The sequence below is a fragment of the Mugil cephalus genome, chromosome 1 (genome assembly GCF_022458985.1).
Source record: "Mugil cephalus isolate CIBA_MC_2020 chromosome 1, CIBA_Mcephalus_1.1, whole genome shotgun sequence".
NCBI lineage: Eukaryota > Metazoa > Chordata > Actinopteri > Mugiliformes > Mugilidae > Mugil > Mugil cephalus.
The window spans coordinates 25143474-25166330 of record NC_061770.1 but is presented as its reverse complement, the minus strand read 5'-3'; the positions used below and the strand labels follow the sequence as shown (position 1 = coordinate 25166330).

General features: G+C 40.2%; 1 protein-coding gene across 1 annotated transcript in view; it reads right to left on the bottom strand.

Moving 5' to 3' along the window:
* Window positions 1–4825: 4825 nt before the first annotated feature.
* ntsr1 (neurotensin receptor 1 (high affinity)) overlaps window positions 4826–22857 on the bottom strand; it is a 46907-nt gene continuing 28875 nt past the window's right edge. The window contains exons 3-4 of the mRNA XM_047577597.1: window positions 15320–15404; window positions 4826–6137 (exon numbers count right to left, since the gene is read on the bottom strand). Of these exons, the coding sequence (XP_047433553.1) occupies window positions 5882–6137; window positions 15320–15404 (341 nt within the window). The 3' untranslated portion in view covers window positions 4826–5881. The remainder of the gene's footprint in view (window positions 6138–15319; window positions 15405–22857) is intronic.

Sequence of the window (22857 nt, the reverse complement as noted above, 5' to 3'; positions counted from 1 at the left end):
CCCTCCTAGACCAGACCAGCCCCCCCCAGGATGCAGCCTGACACAGACACAAAAACAACTAACCAAACTAACCATTCTCTGATGAGTAGCGACTGTTTTGGTAGACCTACACAATATTATGAAGGTGGTCATAATGTAGAAATACTATTCATTTGATTACAGAAGAAGCTGGGGTCTTGACTCGTCATTCGATCTCTTTCTGAAACGCTGGAGTCTGTTGTGGAGTTTGTTTGCCTGCCTCAGAGAGGAGCTCCCGCTAATGCCCCCGGGCTGACAGCTTAAGTAAGACGCCTGCGTGTGCTTTGTGAGCGACGTTTCTTCTTTCAGGCAGCCAGCTATTAGTTGTCATGCGTGTTCTTTGGAAAAAGGTCAAACACGGAGCTGCTAAGTGGCGAGGCTGCATGTGTGTGACTGTGCTCCCGTCTCATTGCTTGTTAATCCATGCATGTCAGCGACAGAGGCCGTGTGTCAAGAGAGGCTCGCTAAAACCGCGTGTGCAGTTTGAATAAATGCATGGGCTCAGTTTGTATTCACCTACACGCACACACACACACTGATCAGGCATAACATTATGACCACCTTACTTGTTAGTGAGGGGGGGCCTTTGGGTCCTATGGATTGAAGGGAGGGGCCTCTGTGGATAATCCCACAGATACTTGATCAGTTTGGGATCTAGTGAATTAGGAGGCCAGGTCAACACCTTGTGCTGTTCTTCGAGTGTTTTTGCTGCCATCAAGTCATTGTCATTGCTATGGGGTGGGGGCACCTGGTCTGGTCTAGGTGGGGGCTACATGTCGAAGTAACATCCACACGAATAAATACCAGGTTCGGAAGTTTCCCAGCAGAACACTGAATTACCACAAGATGATCAATGTTATTTACGTCACCTGTCAGTGGTCATAATGTTATGGCTAATAGAGTGTGTGTATTTATATATGTGTGACATTAAAATATGAGAAACACATACTGAATAAGTGTTAAATAAACCAGAATATATGTTGGATTTTAGATTCTTCACCTTTTCCTTTGACTCTTAACTCTTGATGTTTTCTCATTGAGCTTCATGACGTACTCACCTGGAACTCCAACAGCCTTCAAGGATCATTTCCTAGAGGCATTGAGCTCCGAGGTCCAATTCTGAGGTCCAACTCATCCCCAAACCTCTCCTTCTTGGTGGAGTAGGCCTTCCATAGCCTGGAGTCGTATTTGAGATTATTATCATGATAAAAAAGGACGACATGTCACCTGGAATGGTTTTCTATTTACAGTTATGCAAAAAACTTTCAGAGTTTCTGTTCTTCTGAATGTGTTTGGTCCTCAGTTCCCTATTTGACTGATGTTTCGGCAAGAACCACTCAAATAAATAAAGGGAAATGACAGCAGTCCATCATTTCCTTGAGATATGAAAGTTGGTCAATCTGCAAAGTATCTTCGATGAAACTTGTCTCAGAAACCACAAATGAGCAGCATCTCAAGTAGCAAACACATCTCAACATCAGCAGTTCAGAGGAGACTGGGTGTGTGAGGCAAACTGCTGCACAGAGGCTAAGGAAACTAAGGAAGAACGAGAAGAAGAAGAAAAACACAAGGAATGGACATAAACCAAGTGAAAATAAGAACTTTGGTGATTTCTGTGAATTTCAAGGCATACTTCACTGAAATGGCCACCGGAGCACTGTGCAATGAGATGCCATAACTTCTGTTTTTTTAGCTTTATAGGGGCCCAACACACCTCAAGGCTCTGTGAAGGAAGGGGTATCATCGAGGAGATGGATGAAGTGGACCTGGCCTCCACAAAAAATCTAGATAAACCGGCGAATGAGAAGCTTTGTGCAAACTTTGACTGTATTTACACACATTACACAGAAATAACATTCTGTGAAATAAATGCAACATATTAGCAAGAGCTTATCAAGTCCAGTGTGCAATAAAATTATAAATTAATCATTTATTTACTCTGGGCCAGGACACATTTGAGTTAGAAAGCGTTCATACAGCTGCAGGTTTGAAGTTTGGCAAAAACATAGTCCAGTCAACTGCACGTTTTGTAAATTCAACAGGATATATAGTATTTTATTTCCTTGTATTTCATTCAGTGTGGCTGTCTGCAGAACACGTGGGCTGGGGAATCTGAGCTTTGGCCGATATACAAAGTTACACATACAAACACAGATACTGCACAAGAACACAAAGCCATATCGATCTATAGAAAGCACAAGCCAGTAGAGTGTCACCAATAAGAACAAAGCACCATATCTTAAAACAACCAGATGTAATACAGAATAATTAAAAATAATTCAAAGCCCATCTTTTTTATGTTGTTGCTGTGCTGTGAAAAGCACTGAGAAGGTTCGTAGCAGTGTCAAGAAAATTAGATGTAATACTGGTACCACAACCGTGTACTTTTTTTTTTTTTTTTTTTACACAGCAACATGTCTCCGTGTGTGTTTGTGTGTCCAAGTCCGCGTACCATCTTGGTCCAAACTGTGAAATCAGTTTCCTTAAAATTCAGCAGACGTTCATGATCAAACATTTCCTCTGGCACCACTTTCAGACTTTCTCCGCATTATTTTCCATATTATTTGGCACTTGGTCTCCAGAAGATGAATTCAAATGATGCTTCTCCATCAGCACCGCCCACACAGTTTACACTTGTGTTGTTATTTTTTTGCCAAAAAACAAACAAACAAACAAAACAACAGCTATTACATACACAGACGACTATTAGACTAGATTTTCATTAAAATCGCACAAATAGAGTTCCAAGGACTTTGGTGATCAGTTTATTCATCTTATTTTTTAATGTGATTAATATTAATTCTTTATTTAAGTTTTTATTACATTTCTGTTTTTTTTTTTTTTTTATTCTGTCTTATCCGCTTTAAATTCAACAGATTTTAAATGTCTTTATTTATTTATTTATTGATTTATTAGCTAAACATTACATCAGCTATTCATTTTAATGACTTTGGTGATGTTTTTTGTTATGTAGTTACACCAAGAGATTTTTTTCATCCATTTTTATTCTTTATGTTATTCTTTATTTTTTATTCTATTTTATTAATTTATTCATTTTGCACGACATTTTTCATCAGATTTGAATTAAAATAACTTTGGTGTTAAGCATTGCCACCAAATTGCAACACCAAATATATTATTATATATTTTTTATTTCATTCAGTTTTATTTATTTATTGGCGAAATTTTTCAGCAGCTATTAATTGTAATGACATTAGTAATGGCCAGTTTATTTTTCCTGTAGAACTAAGTGGTTTTATTTATTTATTTATTCATAAAATTCTGTACATTCAATCCGTGAAAGATGAATCTTAATAAGTTTGGCCATCCCCAGAGCTTTCAATTACCCTGTGAAATATCAGGCTGCTACGTAATTTATACAAATATTTATGGGTTCTGGGTAATGCATGTATGTAATGGCCTCATTTAGTTTCCAGTTCCCGGAGGAAACGCTCAGAATTCACAAATTTTTCTGCAGCTCCATCAACTCTAACATAAAACAGGCCAATAAATGAAAATTAGAAAGTGGGAATTCAGTAGTAGAGCTACAGTGGTGCAGACACTGAATGACTCAGTCTCCATGACCCCATAACTGTTCCTTCAATACAATCTTTTAAAATTAAATTCTTTGATTTCCACAAGTGCTGGAGTGTCTTTTTCTTTTCTTTTTTTTTTTTTTAATTAATCCCGTTTCTTTATGATTAAACACGGTAACAGAATCAGTGGCAGGAGCAGACGCCGTGGAGAGGTTTCCCCCTCGCTCTGCAAAATGTTCACTTTTAACTAATGAGATTCAGATGTCCCGTTACAAATCAGCCGTTTAGATATGGTCCTAAACATCCACTTTGAAGGAGCGATTTAACTTGCCATTGTGAAGGGAACGGGCCGAGTGCGTTTCTTCTTTGTGTGTGTAGGCGAGTACCTTTTAATAAGTGCTCACATCGTGGCTCCAGTCTGGATCCATACGTCAATAACTGGGTCAGTAACAGGGTCGACATAACACAACAGAATTAAGTAGCGCAATTACTGTAAAGTCCACCTGACACCTATCTCCAGTCAAGACTGTCAATATTGTTAACCTTCTGTTCACTCACTATTATTATATTACAAATAATAGCTGCACTAGAACCCTCTGACTGGCATTGCAACTGCACGGTTAATCTTATTTTTTTTTGTAGTAGTAGACAATAAAATGCTTAATTTCTCATCTTGTACCCATTTTCTAACCATTGCCAGTCATTCAATTTGTAAGATACACAAATTTACCCTTGTGTGAACACAATATATATACAAATCTAAGCTGTGGCTTTTTATACTTTTTGAGATATAGCACTTTTGAACAGATGACAGTAACTTGAAAACATACATCACACAGCTTCAGTATTTATATTGTATGAATCTGTACAATCGTCTGAACATTTTAATAATGATATGTCAAAATACTCAGTCTGCAGTGCGCGCGATTAATATAGATTAAAAATAAATGATATTTAATCGCGATTAATCGTATTTCTTAGTGTGGAAATGGAAGTCTATTAAAAAAACGTATCTGTTTGTGACATGCACAGAGGATAGAATGAGTTTTATATCTGTAAGCCGAGCCTTCACTTTGCCCATCAGAAAATCTGATTTGCTGGTCTACACCGATCAGGCAAAACATTATGACCACCTTCCTAATATCGTAATGTAGGTCTCCCTTGTGCCTCCAAAACGTCGTGATTCATCAGAGAACGGAGGGTGTCCTGTGGTGTTTGGTAACAGAATGCTGTTAGTGCCGGTCTTTGGGTCCTGTGGGTTGAGGGGAGGGGCCTCTGTGGATCATCTCACAGATACTTTATCAATTTGGGATCTAGTGAATCCAAACGTTTCCAAGCAGAACACTGAAGATGTAACTTACTTCTCCTGTCAGTGGTTTTAATGTTGTGGCTGATCGGTGTAAGTTCCTAACCTGCTGCATGGGATATGCATGGGAAACATTTTATATTGATATCAAAGTTAAATCTCTCATCTCCAGATTGTTTCCGCGTCTTCGTATTGCTCCTAAAGGGAGTCCCCAAACCTCTGCCAGCCTCTGTCGGTCTCTCCAGGTGCTCGAAATTTTGAGAACCTGCTCATTCCCTAACTATGTTTCGACTGCTGCCATGTTTTCCCAGTAATAATCGTGCCATTGGCAGTGATAACGAAATCCCACAGACATCAGAGTTTAAACAGAGTGTCAGGAACCCCCCGCCCCCTGCTGCTACGTTGCATCCTCCCTCTTTTCCACTTGTTGCGCTGAAAATCTGCCCGTGACAGAGCCAAGACACGCAAGATTAGTGTTAATGATGCAAGAGATCCTTCAAATACAGCTGTCAGTCTGCCTGGATTTAAGGGCAATGCTCAGTCTTTGCCCCGAATCTTTCCAACATCAAAGCTTATCCAGACTCCCTTCCAAGATAGCACAAAGGCGCTTTACGTCATATAACTGCTGCTGTTGCTGTGACAGATGTGCCAGTTTTGTAGAGAAAGGAAAGTTGATGGAGACCGGAAGCAGCGACCATTGGTCCAATAAAAACGTGAACATAGAAACATATTGTACAAAACATTAACATGAATATGCTTTTCTGTAGCCCATGTTTTTTTTGTTGTTGTTGTATTCACAAAGTCGTGTTCAGATGAAGAAAGATACTAAACACAATAAGAAAATGTGAGGTCTCTGACTGGACTTCAGATGATGATGCTGGTCACCACAACAGTACGAGATGAACCTGTCTCCAGGATGAACTTCCTTGATGAGACTGGACCGTTATTCACAAATCACAGAGTGGCAGAGGATCGGTCCATGCTATGAGAAAGACGGAAAGTATTCCGTTGCGTGGCCCAGTCAGTACGCCGTCTCTTTGATGATGTTCGTGGAGAGGGTGTGGTTGCTGGAGATGCTGATGGAGTGGCGTGTCAGAGGGTGCAGGTCCCTCCTGGGGGTGTGGCGGCAGGGCATGCAGAAGTAGCGCAGCGTGGAGAAGAAGATCTGGCGGTAGGTAGCCGACACCAGGTTGTACAGAATGGGGTTGATGGCAGAGCTGACGTAGAACAAGACGTTGGTCAGCATGTAGAAATAGTGGTAGAAGTCATACATGTCACTGCAAGAAAGAAGAAGACAGAGTCAGGAGTGGTCCACCAACAAAAATCACTCCCTCATAGTGGGAGAGGTCTCAGAGGAACCCAGGGGAACTTCTAAGCAGCTAAAGGCCTCTCTCACATTGGCTGATGTTAATGTTGATGAATCTGTGATGATGGAAGATTTCTACAGGACTATTGGGACAATGTTTAGTGGACAGATGAGACCAGAGTAGAATAGTTTGGTTTAAATGTTTGGGCATCGTCATGTTTGGAGATGAACCAACACTGCATCAGAACCTCATCCCTCCATGAAACATGGGGGCGCCAATGTCCTGCTTTGGGCCTGTTCTGCTGCATCTGGTTCCAGGACGGCTTGTTATGGTTAGCTGCGTTTCCATTGCAGTTTTTTGCAAAATAAAAGTGATATTTCTGAAATTTCAATGAAGTACAATTGCTCTTTGTATGTGTGAGGGTGCAAATTGCCTGTGTAAGACGTAGCACTCTGGACACGTAAATAATCACACACAACTGAACGGTTATAGTATTTAAGTATGTTATAATTACAATAGGAGACCCCTACAACACGTCACTGCACAAAGTGACAGGGTGGATCTCAAAGGTACAACAGGAAACATTCATCGCTTATTGTCACGTTGGGGATTTGAGGTTGGTAGGTGAGGACGCAGATGCAGGACTATTGAGGCAGGATCTCCAAAACAAAAGGTGTTTATTAATTAACAAAAGGAGGACAGCAGGAAAATACAAAAACCCCAAAATACAAAAGAACCATCAAACACAGCAAGGTGACGTGGACCAAGGACGAGGAAACATGGATCATGGGGTGGAGACGTAAAGCTAACATTAACGACGTGATGAGGAACTAAGGGAAAGGCAGGGCTATATATACACATGAGGACTGAGGGATGACAAGACACAGGTGAGACACATGAAGACAATCAACAGAGGTGAGACCAATAAACAATCAAGAGACAAGGTGAAACAAAACCGGAAACCAAGCAACTTAACAAAATAAAACAGGAAACACAACGTGACATGAACAGACGTGGAACATGACACAGACAGACATGAGAGCTTGACACTTATAGTGTTCACAAAGACAGAGATTATCATACAATTGGTTGGCTTCCCACAGCTAACAATACACATCATGAAGACGATTATAACTAAACCAAGGTCTCTTTTCATGACGCCCAACACCTAGTCAGTGTCTCCTCTTCTGTCTAAGACGCCTGTGTCCAAGAAGGGGATAATAATAACCCAAACAGAAACGCTATCTATGTGGTTGAAAATAACACAGTAAGAAGAACAAACCATTCTTTCTTTGTTTGAGTGAATGATCACTAGTGTTCATTGAAAGGTGTTTTGCGAATGAGCTGTAACTCTCGTAAAGTCTCAGAACTGGTCACATGACCCCCTGCATCATCTCCAGTGACGGGGAAATGTGTTTCCATTGCACTTTTGCACAATAAACTTTTATATCGATACATCTAAATAACCATCTCATGAGAGCGTAAAAGTGTTTTTGCTTTATATATTCGAGAGGTTTCCATTACAAGATTTTATTGGAATATTTTATTGGAATGGGCTAAAAAGTTGGGTGCTCTTCGTGTACTTTGAGCGTTCCTGGACTTTTCAGTCATTTTTATGTAGAAATGTAGAAAATTCTGAACGGCACAAACATTTTCACTAACCAGGCATCCACTCACCTGTGGATGAGCCACACAGAAAGTGATGCCAGGTGAGTATTACACTTTGATTTGGACTAACATTACACTGTATTACACCATTTCTGGTCCACTACAGACGTTGGCTATTGAAGGAAGAGTCTCCAAGTTTGTACTCTAGGCTTTCTGCCATCGTCTGGCTTTATTAAAGCTGTCAAAGCCACAGGGGAGGATAGGACAGAGAAACATTTCCCATGCCAGAATCACAGAGATGCACACTGAGGGGAAAGATCGGCTTTTAAATTCCACCAAATTCTAATCTTCAGTCGGCTTTGAAAGGAAAATACTTTCTGACCTTTCTCTGCACTGATGATCATAAAGAGAGGTGTTGTACATCTAGAAGTAAGTTAAAGTATTTGTTTAACTTACAGCCCAATAAGGAACTGGAATATGACATTATATACAAATGTGTATTGGAGAGATTACAGCACACAAGCAATGTTTAACTGACTGATCCGACTCAGTGCCTCCAAATATGGAGAGGAGAAGGAAGAGATTAAGCCTTAGGACATTAAGGATATAAAGATTACATAAGATGGGACAGAAGACAGGAAGAGAGAAGGAAAGAAACAAGTGGAGAATGAGCAGAAATGAACAGAAGTAAAGATGAAGTTTCCTGTCATTGGTTCTGCTCCTACATCTCAAACAAATAATTCACTGTTTCCACTGGTAGCTCCTCCTCCACACCTGCAAATATTACATGTGTGGAGTTCCCCAGGGCTCAGTTTTAGGTGTCCTCAGTCTATACATGCTTCCGCTAGGAAAAATTATCCAAAGACACAACATCTCTTTCCATTGCTTCACCAATGACACACAGATCAAACTCCCCCTCAATTCTAAAAGTCAGACTAACATCACCCAAATAAAAAATTAATTTTGAGGAGATCAAAGTCTGGTTGGCTCAGAACGTCCTTCAGTTAAATAAGGAGACATCATACTACTACCACCCAGAACCCCAACCACCTCTCCTCCTGTATCACAACATATGCAATGAACCTCTGTGTCTCATTTGACAATAACTTCAGTTTCAACAAGTCTGTAAATTCTGTTGTCAGATCCATTTAAAAAATCAGGCACTTCCTCTCACCCTCCGACCTAGAAACAGTTATTCACACATTCACATCATCCAGACTCGACTACTGCAACTCCCTCTACTCGAGTATTACCCGGACCAGCTGTGTGTGTAAGTAAGGGGGTCATGGCTTTTCTGAGTCATGCTTAGGTTCTCCCTGTTTCATTTTAAACCTTTGCTCTGGGTTTTTCCGTAACATGTACTTCATGTCTTTGTCTCCAATTGTTTGCTTCTCCCCTGCTGGTCTCACCTGTGTCTAATTCCCTCATTATTTGTCAGTTGCCTGTGTCAGTTCTTCCCTAAATGACCTGTGACCTGTAGTTCGGCTTCGTCTTGTTAAACTGAACTTTACTTTCTTGTTTTCCTGCATCTGACTCTTTCTTTTTCCCTGTCATACCTACAACAAACGCTGTATGGGTCAAGCTGGTGTTGCAGTCACTCAAACAAGCGTGTACCACTGCAAATAATAAAAAAAAAAAGGTGAAAGATTATTATTTTTTTGTATGAATTTGAATGCAAGTGACCACTGTAATGAACCCCCTGTAACAGCCATCAGGCCAACTTCATTAGTAATCTCCACCCTGGATAACTGGCATGCTCTTCTAACCACCGCATGATGTGCATGCAAGTTCACAGCTATTACAACGGTGTTTTTAGGAAAAGGAAAAATAATAATGGAATAATTTGATGGTGAAAATGGTGTCTAAGATTGAAGCTTTGAAGCAGGAGGAGAAAATGTCCTGCTGTTAATGAGTGAAGCAACACATTAGATCCAACTGTATGTGTCTTCTTCTTCTTCTCCTTATTTCCTCATTTTAGATATGTTTAGGTTAGAAACTTGATAGCTGGCGTAAGAGGTTGCAGCAGCCTGGTGCTCCTCTGGTTTCGGTAGTTTCCTGTGTGCTATAGCTTTTATTTTTATTGCTTCCAAATGGAGCTTTTTTTAACCAGACAATGACAATGACAATAAAACTTTTATAAATGTACATACAAGGACTACAAGGACACTAGTCCCTAGAAATCGGCTGCTTGTGTGACCACTGGCCAGTCAAGTTATATTATGAACCACATTAAGTGGCTGCTCTCAAGTGGAACCAAAAATTACTGCAGAAACAAAAAATATAAATTAAGCCACAAAAATATGAAAAAAACAAAACTACAATTGCACAGAATTGATACATTCTTTGTGCATAAATGACAGAAAATGTCTTTAACTTCACGCAAGCAAACAATGGAGAGCAGTGGCAAAAGGTTATACGTCATAACACATCAATATGTCCCCAGAACACGGGCACGATCCTCTCGAGTGTCATCTCTGTTACTAGAACCCGGCGTATTGATCTGTTTTGCTCTTGCGACGAAGCGAGGAGTCGGTGAAGTGTGCAGTGAGTCAATGATGTCTGTATCTGTCAGCATACAGGGACACCATTAAAGGTGAATGAGGACTGGATTGAGAGAGTATTGAACATGACCTTTTCCTCATACATGCTCAGGTAATCCCCGTGGGATGTCTTTATGTAACGGAGGCTGACGCGAGCCTTGAGTGAGTCTTGGCTCTGGCAGGACTTTGCCTTCGCTTGGAATCCCTCCAGCAGCCGGCGTATCTCACGGTAATTCCATTTGACACAGAGCAAACTGTCGACCACGGGGGCAGCATTTTTCAAACATGGTGGAACCTGTGCTACATGCACAGTTGTTAAGTCAACTAGAAGACAACTCTGAAGAAAAGGGTCAGAATATGCGCTGATGTTTTGGTGGAAGACCTTTCGGTACTTGTTGGCAGAACAACAACATCTTTATCTAAAGTCCGTCGTACAGCCTCAGTATCATCTCATTCGGACTTCTGCTGCATCGGGACACCTGCTTAGAAAAGCCTCATTCAGCTTCTGGTTGGAGGCAGCTGAGTTGTGTTGCGTTATTAGAGCCTCTGTGCACATTTGTGACAGCCAAGGCTAAGGTTGTTCGAGTTTGTTTTATTTTTGGTCCTTTCACACTCCTGTCATTGTTGCACAGCCAGACCAGGTCAGTTTAGTCTGGGGAGGGCAACAGGCGTCATTATATGCCACTGTTAAGAAAAACACAACTAAACAACATCAACTGTGACACAGGAGTCTGTCCAACACAATCATATGTTCCTCTGGTCTAACCCTTGTACCTTCCTTGGGCATTTTTGTACATTTTTTTCTTCCTTTTTTCCCATTTAGTGATCATTTTGTTACAGCTTGTGGCTTGAATTTCTGCAGGAACTCTTCTCTTTAGTCAAACGTTTTGAAATCCAGTGCTTTTAACTTTCACATGTCATGCACCCTCTGGACACCTTCGTGGCAGAAATGTCCAAAATGTGCAAAAAACAGCCATAAAAATGAATCCCCCATAAATCACTTAAACAACTTTAGACTGGCTCAAAGCTACCACAATTTCAATAATTTCCAGTATTTTAACCATTTAACTTCTAGTCTGAAAATACAAAGTATTTTTTTTCTTCTTACAAAATAAAACACAAAAACTGAATTATTGTCCATAAAAATTAACAGTGAGATGATGATGTATGTAATTTTTTATGTAGCAGAAAAGAAAGAGTGTTGATGTATGAGGATTTAATGGCTGTTTTTTGCACATGTACATTCTTTGCCACGAAGGTGTCCAGAAGGTGCAAAATCTGAAATGTGACACTACATAAAAAATAACGATGTGATGAAATCAGTTTTATTGCTAATCTTTGGAATATCCAAGACTCCAGTTACCATCAACGTTCCATCATCCTACTGTTAATTTTATGAAAAATAAGAGAGACGGAGAAGGAAATACTTGAGCTGGTCTTGGTTATGTGATTTATGGAAAAACAAGTAGAAGTAGAAGTTTCTTTATTCATGTTCATTTTGCCTAGAAGGTGTCCAGAAGGTAGTAAGTGTGAGGAAGGCATAAGGGTTAACCATAATCAAAACAGTTGTGATTTGGGGCAATGTGCAACAACAGTCAGTCCTAGTGCCATGCACCTTTACCCCACTATCCACCTTGTTAATTACTGTTGTATGTGTGTTATACATGTATGCCTTCATGCTATGAAGAATATCCATGTCTCTCTCTGTTGTTGCTAATTTCTATATATTTCTTGTTTTATGTTAACTTCACATCAGACCTCTATGTTCATACTGTCCCAATAAATAAATAAATAAATGCTTATTCTTGCTTTATTGGATGATTAATCATATACTTCTGCACACATTTTGCCTCCTCATTTTGCCACATGTGTCTCACACTGCAACCCTAGAATCATGTGGTTTTCACTCTGCCAGTCAGAGAAGATCAAATAGGATCCATAAGGTCCACCTCTGCATGATCTCAAACATAACTGCTTCATTAGGTACCATGAAGAAGTGGGCAACTTGGTCACTTCATTGATCTTGATTTTCTACATGGAAAAGAGAATGTTTGAAAAATGTCACAAATGAAAAAAAAAGTATTTTTACGACTTACAGTAATAATATATAATAATATTAGAATTTCCAAGCATTTCAATCGTTACCATATAAATGGTTGAAAATAACATCAGTTTTTCAAATAAGTGAGGTTCATTGCTGGTTGTCCACTTTGAGGTAACATGTAATAGATTAACACAGACTTAGGAGTTCATTTTACAGTTCATGTTTCATAAAAACTTCAACCAGACCAGGTCAGAAGCTGCATAGTTGATGGGAAGATGATAATAAAAACAGAAGATTTTCTCAAGCAGTTTTCCAAACTGTTGTAGGTGCATGCTAACAGGATGCTAGTCCATTCCTGTGTCTGTACCTGCAACAAGACTCTCTGCTCGTCTCCAGTCGTCTCCAGATGGAACAGAACGCCTCTGCATGTCTTTTTTAGCTGGCGAGCACATTTCCCCCATTTTATCGTCAGTCCTCAGGCTGCCCGTAGTTTTGAGGAGGATCTACTTTAAATTTTATTTGCTTTTAAGTCTCTCAACAGTTTGGTCCTGCCCTACCGCTCTGAGCCGTTACACCTTCATACACCCACTCTCTCAGGTCAGCTGATCAGCAGCTTCTGAATGCACCAAAAAGATCAACAGAAGCTCCAAATGGAATGCACCTTCACTGTTGCAGCTCTGCAAATGTGGAATGATTTGCCTCTTCACATCAGACAGGTCTCACTTCTTAAAACCCTCCTCTTCTCCTTATTGTTTATTTTTGCGTCTTTTTTTGTGTGTCTTTTGTACAGTGCCTTTGTTGGTTTTTAAAGCGCTTTATAAATTGGGTTTTGGGATTTAACGACATCTAAACAGCTGTGCAGGAAAGATTTTGAAAAATTCTAATTTTCTGAGCAACCTCACTCACTAGTTACCTTTTTTTTTTTTTTACATCATTTAACATGTGAAATTGAAGAAGGCTGTCATTTTATTGTGCAGATAGACGGAGTTGAGTCGTGCCTTTTTTATTTTTTATTTATTTTTTTTATGACAGACATACTGATGGCTTACCCCGCAGTCTCAGGGTGCCTGTAGCAAAAACCCACTGAGAGAATAATAACAGCACTTGCCTCTCAATAATAACTCCACTGCGGGCGCACTGCAGAGAGACACTGATACAGTGTGTTATTTTAAAGATTACTTTTTTGTTTTACAACCAGCGTACAATGACAACAAGTTGCTCTGCGATGTGATGCAATAATCCTCCCGGCAGCTGGAGATAAATTGGATCCTTCATTGCAAAAGACAGATGTGAATGTTTAGCTTTCTGCATGTAAAAGGAAGACAATGAAAATGCAGAACGCCGTTAGCGAGGGGGTGAGTCTAGTAGCATGCAGATAAGTGATATCAATCTCAATCTACCCCGTGTCAGTGACGGCGAGGAACAAAGGAAACGCAACGAATAAGTAACACGACGAAATGTTATACTTGCCGCGACATCAACTCACTCATGCATGTCTAAAACATAAAATAACAAGGAGCTTGAAATCACTACTTAATCTTATGCAAGTCTTCATGAAGCCGGAGTTATTTGTGCATATTTGTGCATAGTTTTCCATTTTTTTGGACGATGAATGCTTATATTTTTAGTATATTATGTTTGTGTAAAAGACTTGTATGTGTGGGGGTCTCCTGCTTCTTGCTTTGGTAGCACATTTCACGGTCCACTGCACATGCAAATGAGTTTCTCTGATTGCTTTTTGCTTGTTCATTCCTATATAATATAAACTTAAAGATTCACATCCCAATTACTCTGGGTTTTAAAATCCTAGAACAAGTAATTACTAACGTTTCTTGCATTGGTGTCAAAGGTTTGGCAGATGCTGACAATGAGAATGGTGATCTGCTTCATGTCGGGAAAATAAATAATCTGGATGCTTGTTTTGTGATTTCCTGAGTGTATTTCATGATCTTTGTACTTTATATCACATCTAGAAGACTTGAAATCAATTGGAAAGAAACTTACAAAACAGAAACAGGAAACACAAAGAAAATCAAACAGGATAACAGGAAATTCAAATATCAATACCATGACACCTCTGCACATCAACTTCAAAAAGATGTACTTGCATTAACGATGGTGTAACAACACATTTGATTTGTTTGAAAAAATGGACAAAAATCTCTGCCCTTCAGAGATCAGTCTCTTATGGACAAAGACCAAAACTTTGCTCGGTTTTTGAGCTCCTCGCAGCTCAAAAACAGAGCAGATACATCAACGTCATTGTGTAAATTCCTGTTCACATTGAAGCCAAGCTGAGCCAATAAAATCCTGGGTCGACACTTTCACAAGGGGCTTAAGTAACATCTACAGGAATGAGCTAAGGGTTTCCCAGCAGAACACTGAAATGTCACAAGATGGTTTAAATGTCATTTACTTCTCATGTCAGTGGTCATAATGTTGCGTCTGATCAGTGTATAACACACATGCTTTTCTTCATGGCGTATAGTTTTCAGCTGTACATGAAGCAGGATTTGATTCAATAGAGTTCACTTCCTGAGGATTTATGATGTTCAGCTGCCTCATGTAATGGTCCGTCTTTCATGTAGGGTAAGTGAGATGATGTCTGCCTTTATCTGATTTTTGATTAGGGAGACATATAGGTTGGAAGGGCTAATTGTTAAAGAGACTGAGAGTATGTGAATGAATGATTGAGTGGGTGGAAAGGGAGTGAGAGGGCGGGGGTACGAGAATGTTAAATGAAGGCCATCTAATCAAGAAGATGTATCTGCCCCGCTCTTTTTTGTCAGACGCTCTTAACTGATGACCCTCTGAATGACGGCCATCGACATTACTTGTATGCATGGCCGTGCACGTGAAGGCCTATAATTAGCACATACAGATGATAGATCAAGTGAGCAGATGAGAACTACTGGAAGTTCCCGCTGTCACGAGAGGCTGAGGAGGAGGTCACTACTCACTCGGACCAGTCGGAGATGTAGCAGAACATGAGGCGTCGAGCGTGATAGGGCAGCCAGCAGACCACGAAGGCTATGACCACCGCTCCTGAACACAAGAGAGAGGAGGAAAAATCATTAGAAGCAAATAGGTAGTAAAAAATAAATAAATAAAAACAGCCAAAAGAAACGTCTTCTCCTCTGGTTTCACTTTATCAAGAAATTAGTTCCCAGCAACTCAGTGAAAAGAGTTGAACGACTTCAGGCAACTGTTATGCTTTGCCACAATAAATTCATCTATTCCCTCCCTGTTCATTATCTCCCCATGGCAATATCATGCGTCGCTACGCTGATGATGTTCAACTATGCATCTCCATCACATCCTCCACACTCTCCACCCTCACAACCTGCCTCTCTGAAATTAAAACACAGCTGCAAACCAGCTACCTCCAACCAAACTGTGGAAAGTCCGACCTCATAATCGTTGGCCCCAAACCCCTCACCCAGTCCACCCAACACTCACGTCTCAACCTGCAACCTTTGATTCATCTTCGACACCCACCTCAAGCTTGAACAGCGCATCACAAAAACAGCGTTCCTCCTCCACCTAAGAAACATCTCTTTCCCTCCTGCAGCTGAAACCCTCATCCATGCTTTCAACACCTCCACACTGGACCACTGCAATAGCCTCCTCTGTGGTTTAAACCAATAGAGGGTATGCATTGACGTCACTGTCACCTGGGGCCACGCCCTCCCGAGTGGCAAAAACACAGTGAAATGTGTCAGTAAATACAGTGAGACCAGAAAAAATGTGGATTATCACATCAAATTATAGACAATTGGACTCAACAATGATCCATATGAACTAGTATGGATTTGGAAAAGTGGATTAGCCTCAGTTTCAGTTATGATAAATGTAGCTAAATAAAAGATGCTAACGCTAAGAGCTTTACTTAGAAGTAATGTTAGCCATATAATACTGTAGCATTAAAAGGATGATGAGGAGTGATCACAAATATTCAGTTTATTATTTTCATTGTTATTTATTGTTGGAACTAAAATAGTTACTGTCGGTTCCAACTACGCCAAAACATCCATAAACTTATCTGACAGCCCTCCAGAACGTAACTTAAGAAGTAACTTAAGGTTTGACTTCATCAGTAAATACAGCATAAATTAATATCATCTGACACTAAATGAACCACAGCACCAGGTTTCTGTATCTGGATTCCAGTTGTTTCTTCTAATGCAGTGACACATTGCTTCTCTTTTCTTTGGCAGATATCTGGAAAACTATAAAATATATCTCTGACTGCTTTTCCAATCTGTTGGTTCCGTCAATCACACAACAGCTCTTCCCCATTTTTTAAAAAAAAAATGAATTTTACAATTTAGACACTATTAAAGCCTTTGGTTCAAAGTAATGCTGCTAATTTCCATGTTCAACCGCCACTTGTTGCCACTTAGTGGCTGTAACCATGGAGACTTCTCTAGCTGTCATGTCATGTGCATACCCTCTATTAAAGCAATTAAACAATTAAGGTTGCTGCTTCACACTGTTCATTACTGCTGCTCCCATTCTTATTTTATTTCATTTTATTCATACTTTATTTTATTCTGGTCAACGTTTCATTCAATGTGTGTGTGTTTCTGTTTTTATTTGGTGCATGTAAAGTGTCTTTGAGTTCTTGTAAAGAGCTATAAAAAGAAAATGTATTATTATTATCATTATTGTTATCTTGACCTGAATACGTATTGTAGCGTCTCACACAAAAGAAGCTATGTGAGTTTTTCTTCAGGGTAATTGAAGCTTGTACGCGGGCTGTCGGCCGTAGCCCACACCAACATCATAAACACCATCAATCTGACAGTTCTCTCCGCTCATAACTCCTCTCTCTTGAATGGTGCATTCACTGACATCAAGGAGAAACAAAAACACTCTACAACCATAGCAACAATGTCAACTAATAGAACACAACAGAACTGAACATAAACACATGAGCGTATCAGTACTGTATGCTGCAGATATACTTAGCCTATATAAACCACTTATAGCGTTTCATAGTACTTCCTCATAGCGTGTTGTAAGATACGACTCAGACTGACTTTATTTATCTATGAGGGAAATTGCTTGGTCACAGCAGCTTAGTTGCACATGAAAAACACTCTTAACAACCACAAGTAAAAACACACTACACTGGAACAGCATCTCAGTGAGGAAATGAGTTGTATCTGCAAACACAAACGACCAAAGATTCATTACAAATGATATTGCAGGTTGTTCCTGTTTGTGCAGAACAGTCAGTTCTTGAAAAGTATTCATGGATAAATGACATCAAACTACATCCTTTTTTTCTTTATCTAACTGCATAGAAGTAATAAAACCAATTGAGTCAACTATCTGATCACAAAGTTGAACTTTATCGGTGTCACTTCCCTTCCTGAGGCGACCGTAGAGATTTTAATGGGCTTGGAATTTATAGAAGCAGCATGTCCTAGGTTCTGGAGTGGAGTTGGGCTGTCAAGGTGAGGTGGAGATTAGGAGGAGGAGGACAGCTGCACAACGACTGGATGGACTTCGCCTCTTCTCCGCTTCACTACGTTCAATATGTTTTCCTTGGCAATATCAGATTCTAATTACCTCCCCTGGCTCAATCTTCGATTCAGCACTTCGATGTGTTTAACCATGTAAGACTTCACTGATTGCGGGTGCATTACGACATGATGAAAATCATCAGTTAACAACGATTTTTTTCCCCCCAAAACGAAGACAAGGAGATAAACTTCCGATGTTTGAACTTCAGGGCGACATTATAAAGCCCTCTGCACCCACTCAACCAGACTGAACAAAGGTGTCTTCCCCAGAGCTGTGGAAGCTCGAAATCAGCCCTAAAACTCTCAACCAAGTCAGCACGCTACCTTATAACCATGCTGCTGCTATGAAAATAATCCACATTTGCACAATACTCTACATGTGACTGTATATTCCATAGCAACCATATGCATATGCACTAACTACCGCAATGTCAACATTTAGTATCTTAGCAATTACATTATATTCCATTTATTTTTAGCATTTCTTTTAATCCAAGCCTACACTGTATATACTGAATGTCAGAGTACTGTTATATTATTGTATATTTTGTATATTCTTTCAAATTTAATATAGTTTTTGGTATATATGTCTTATCTAATTCTAATTCAATCCCATATGTGGGATAAAAGTTGTCTTATATTTTCTACTGCACTCTTATTTATACTGCAGTCCCTTCAATTCCATTCTATTTTGACTTTTAGATATTTTTTTCTTTTTATTACTGTTTACTTTTATCTTTTACCTTGCAGAGTTGTAGACAAAATCTCATTGCACTGTAGAACCTGTGTTCTGCAATGAAAACAAAGGATATTCTATTCTTAAACTACCATGAAGCTCACCAAGACCACATGGAAGCTAATCCAGGCACAGGCCTGCAGCAGTCTTGAGGTGAGTTGCAGCAGCAGAGCCGTTCCAGTGGATTTGCAACACATCACCAAGGATCAACAGGCTCCATGTCGCACACAACCCAAGAAGTCTATGCCCAAACCCCAGTGTCCACGGTGGAAAGTAAGCATATGCTTCCTCACGAAAGCTGTTTCCAACAAAGACAAAAAAAAAAAAGAAAAAAGAATGCATTAGGCATTTTTTTGAGTCACATCAATCTGAGAAAAAAAATGCCTGATACCACATAATGAGAGACCTGCACACCTGATATATCACACTGTTGCAAAAAGCCCCGGAGTCTGATTTGACTCTGATCTAAGTTTTAAATCCAAACTTGCTTTTGCCATCTGAGGAACATTTTCCTAAATCCGTCCAGTTCTCTGAAACACAGACCATTTTTCATGCTTTTATTTCATCACGTCTGATTTATCGTTCAGACAAGGTAAAACAGACTGTTACAATAATCCAATCTCACGACTTCAGACGGTTCAAAATTCGGCTGCGAGGCTTTTTAACCAGGACTGGGGAAGAGACATCACATCACTCTCCGGTTTTAGCAAATCTCCACTGGCTCCCGGTATGTTTTAGAATCAAATTTAAGGTTTTACTGATCACTTTTAGAGCTCTCTCTGTGGCCGTACCCCCTGGCTTCATCGCTGAAGTTTTTGGCACCATACAGCCTTGCATGTACCCCAAGATCCCCAAGGAGAATGTCAAAACAAAAGAGGACATAAAACGTACAAGTTTTAATTTAGATCTTAATTATGGTTATGGTACAGTAACCAAAGTGCTGTGAATTAATTTGTAAAATTAGTCTCACTATCAGACCCATTAGAAGAAAACTAATTACTTTTGACCTCTCACTTTTATAGTTCAGTAAAGTTGGGTTTGCACAGGCGAGATTCTTGGGACCACGAGAACTCTGTGAAATGAGAGAACACCCAGCTCCTCAGTCGGTGTCTGTCTTTACTCTCCTTCTCACCACCTGCTCTTCAGCGCTCCAGTGGCCTGACAGATGTTGAACTTTTGCCAATTCCATGGTGACTGTCAACACACACACACACAAGCCATTCAGGCAGCAGCTATTGCACAACATCAACCTGCTGATAAGTTTACAAGCTAAAAGCTAAAAACATTTCCCTGTGCACTCAATAAAGAGGCGTCTTGACACTGTCTTTTGGTTTGTTATTCCATTCCGTCTAATTTCCTGTCTTATTTTATGATTATTAGTCCACATCTTTTTCTGGTTTTATGTTTCTTTTCTGCTTTCCTGGATGTACATGATGCCATCGGACCTCTTTTTGGCTTTCCGTGGTGATTATCTTTTTGCTTGGGCTTTGGTTGCACTGTTTCATTAAAAGTTCCCTGCCTCCTCATGTGTCTACATCTGGGTCCTGCCTTCCTCACTAGGCCTGGGACGAGGCGCTAGTGATTGGTCAGTGGAGAGCTACCTTAAGTCCCTAGGTGCTCCTTTGATGAACACTGCTTAAGGGATCTTAACCCTTTAAAGCCCGAATGTATCGCTGGTGGTGGTTTCCTCTATTGACAAAATTCAAAGTGTGACTGAACGCTGGGAAGTTGTGCTTTTGTCTGGAAGATCTTCGTGACATCACAAGTGTAGAACTAACTTCGTTTTTCCCAACAAATTCCTCCAAACAACTCTTTCTTCCTGGATCTCCCCGCCATTAATTACTGTAATGGCAGCTTTTTTTTCCCAGAAAGTGCTTCCACCTGAATTTTGTCTATCGGTGAGTTACAGAAATTCAAATACAGCAAAAAATTTTTTATGCACAGGTGGGTGTTCAGGTCTTAAGGGGTTAAAAGTTGGCAAATCTGGCAACGCAGAAAGAGCAACCAACTTGTATTTGTCATTGCACTCTTGTTTCTGACTGATGCCTGAGGGGGAAAAAAAATCAATCACAAGGCCTTTAAAAACCCGTAAACAACCAAATGCCAAATGTGCTGTTAATTCGTTTGGCTTTATGCTCCACAACGCTGCAGTCCATTAAAGAGGGCTGGCGCACATTTCTGTCTGCTGTGCTCTAAATTACACTAATGTCCTGACATTTTGGACATACCTGCACTCAACAAGAAACAATAAAATAAAGAAGTAGTTTAAAAAGGGCAGAGTTTTAATAACAATGCATCGTATCTGTGCGTTCACATGTCGTCTGAGAACCAGGCAGAAGAGACTTCTCACAGCTGCTGTAAATGTAAAGAATGCTTCCAAGTGTGTGGTCTGCAGCTATTTCTGGGAAAAGCGAGGCTCCCCGTGGAGAAGTTATTGTTTACTGGATCAGCGGCGTAGTTGTGATTAATAAGCTTATGTTGAGATGGACAAAGAGAGAGGGAGGTGTGTGTGACAAAGTGTGACAAAGTGGATTTGGAATTGGGACCTGTTCAAACTATGACATACACAGGGACACGCTTGTAGAAAGAGCAGATGTGATTAAGTCAAAGGAGGAGAGAGATGAAGGAGTGGTCGATAGGGGGGAGGGAAAGGGGACACTAATCTTTGCCCCGTTCTGGTTTATGTTCCATAACTGATGAGTGGAGAACCTGGGACACATTAGAGTCCAGATTAGCGAGTGCTGCGCTAAATACAGCGCTCGCCGTCAGGATGAGGAATCTCTTTCAAAGTCTGTTGCCATATTTAAACTGCATGACGCTATCAAACCACCACTGGACAGACACTAGAGTGTGTCACTGCACACCGAGTGTGTCCAGATAGGACTCAGCAGCCAGTGCTTCAGAGGAGGGAACATTAGATGGGACCCATCTGGCTACGGTGTTATGCTAAATCCAGTTACGACAGAAGCTTAATCTGTGATATGTGGTCGTAACAGGGACCATTTATTGGCATCACTGGAAACATCACATTTTAATTTGAACAGCTAATGGAAAAAAAGATCTGCGTAAAGACAGCACATTTATTTTCATTGCTGCTCATTTATACAAAATTACTAAATGCCTCCAAGTCGCCATCTTGGAGGCATTCAGCAAGGCAAACAAAGTGCACGGACTGAATCGTGGAAAATGGTGAATTATTGTCGTGCTTTTGGCCTGACCCACCGGGCAGACCGTGAAAAACATTTGAAATTCTATAGACAGCCAAAATAATATAAAATAAGACTAACAGAGGTGATTGTGGTTCGTGAAGCTAAACCAGGATCTATGAGGCAAAAGTCTGGACAACATCTGAATGTGTTTGGCCAATTTCTTGTCGGGTAATTGAAATGTTGATAGCAGCGGCTCTTAGCTAATTTTATTTAATGATGATAAAATAATTCATATCAAGCTAAAACTTGTGGCATTATTTACTTATATCTGATTCTAATCACATTTAATAGCTGCTACAGTAGCAACACTGTTCTTAAAATGTAGTGCTGTAGTTTTCATTGTATTCCAGGAAAAAGTCTGGCCTTTATCAAAAGGATGAGCCAGACTGTTGACCTGTCATTCCAACAGATTTCACCTAAAGATCACCTGAAGAGACAAGTCAATAATGCCACATGTGGAAGTTCGATATGAATTATATTATCACTACAATAGAACATGTTATCAACATTTCAACTACCAGAGAAGAAATGGGCCGAACTAATTTGGATGTTGTCCAGACTTTTGACTCGTAGATTCACCAGCACCTCCTTTCCTCTGATAACTTTTGGCACTTTTGCCGAGCGCCTCCAACGCGGCGACTTCCCGGACTGATGACACGCCGTGAAAACCCCATATAACATACTACTTAAGGTAGTCTAGTGGCAGCAGCAGTTCATCTTCTCATCAAACACACAGAACAAAGATGTTGTTTTCTACACACGACCTAGATACTTGATCACTCTGAAAATATTATTCATATACAGAACACTGGTTCATGAACCACATAAGTGCCAATAAATGCCAGTGCTTGCAGCCGATGCTCCATTTCCAATTTGATTTTCCTGAAATTGAGTTTCTCCTGCAAAGTTATGACCAGTTATAAAACTGAGCATGTCATGGTATGGATTTATTTATTTATTGTGTTTGTTGGTGATTATTTATGTGAGCTTCTTCCTTGGTGTTTCCTGTCCTGCTTTACTGC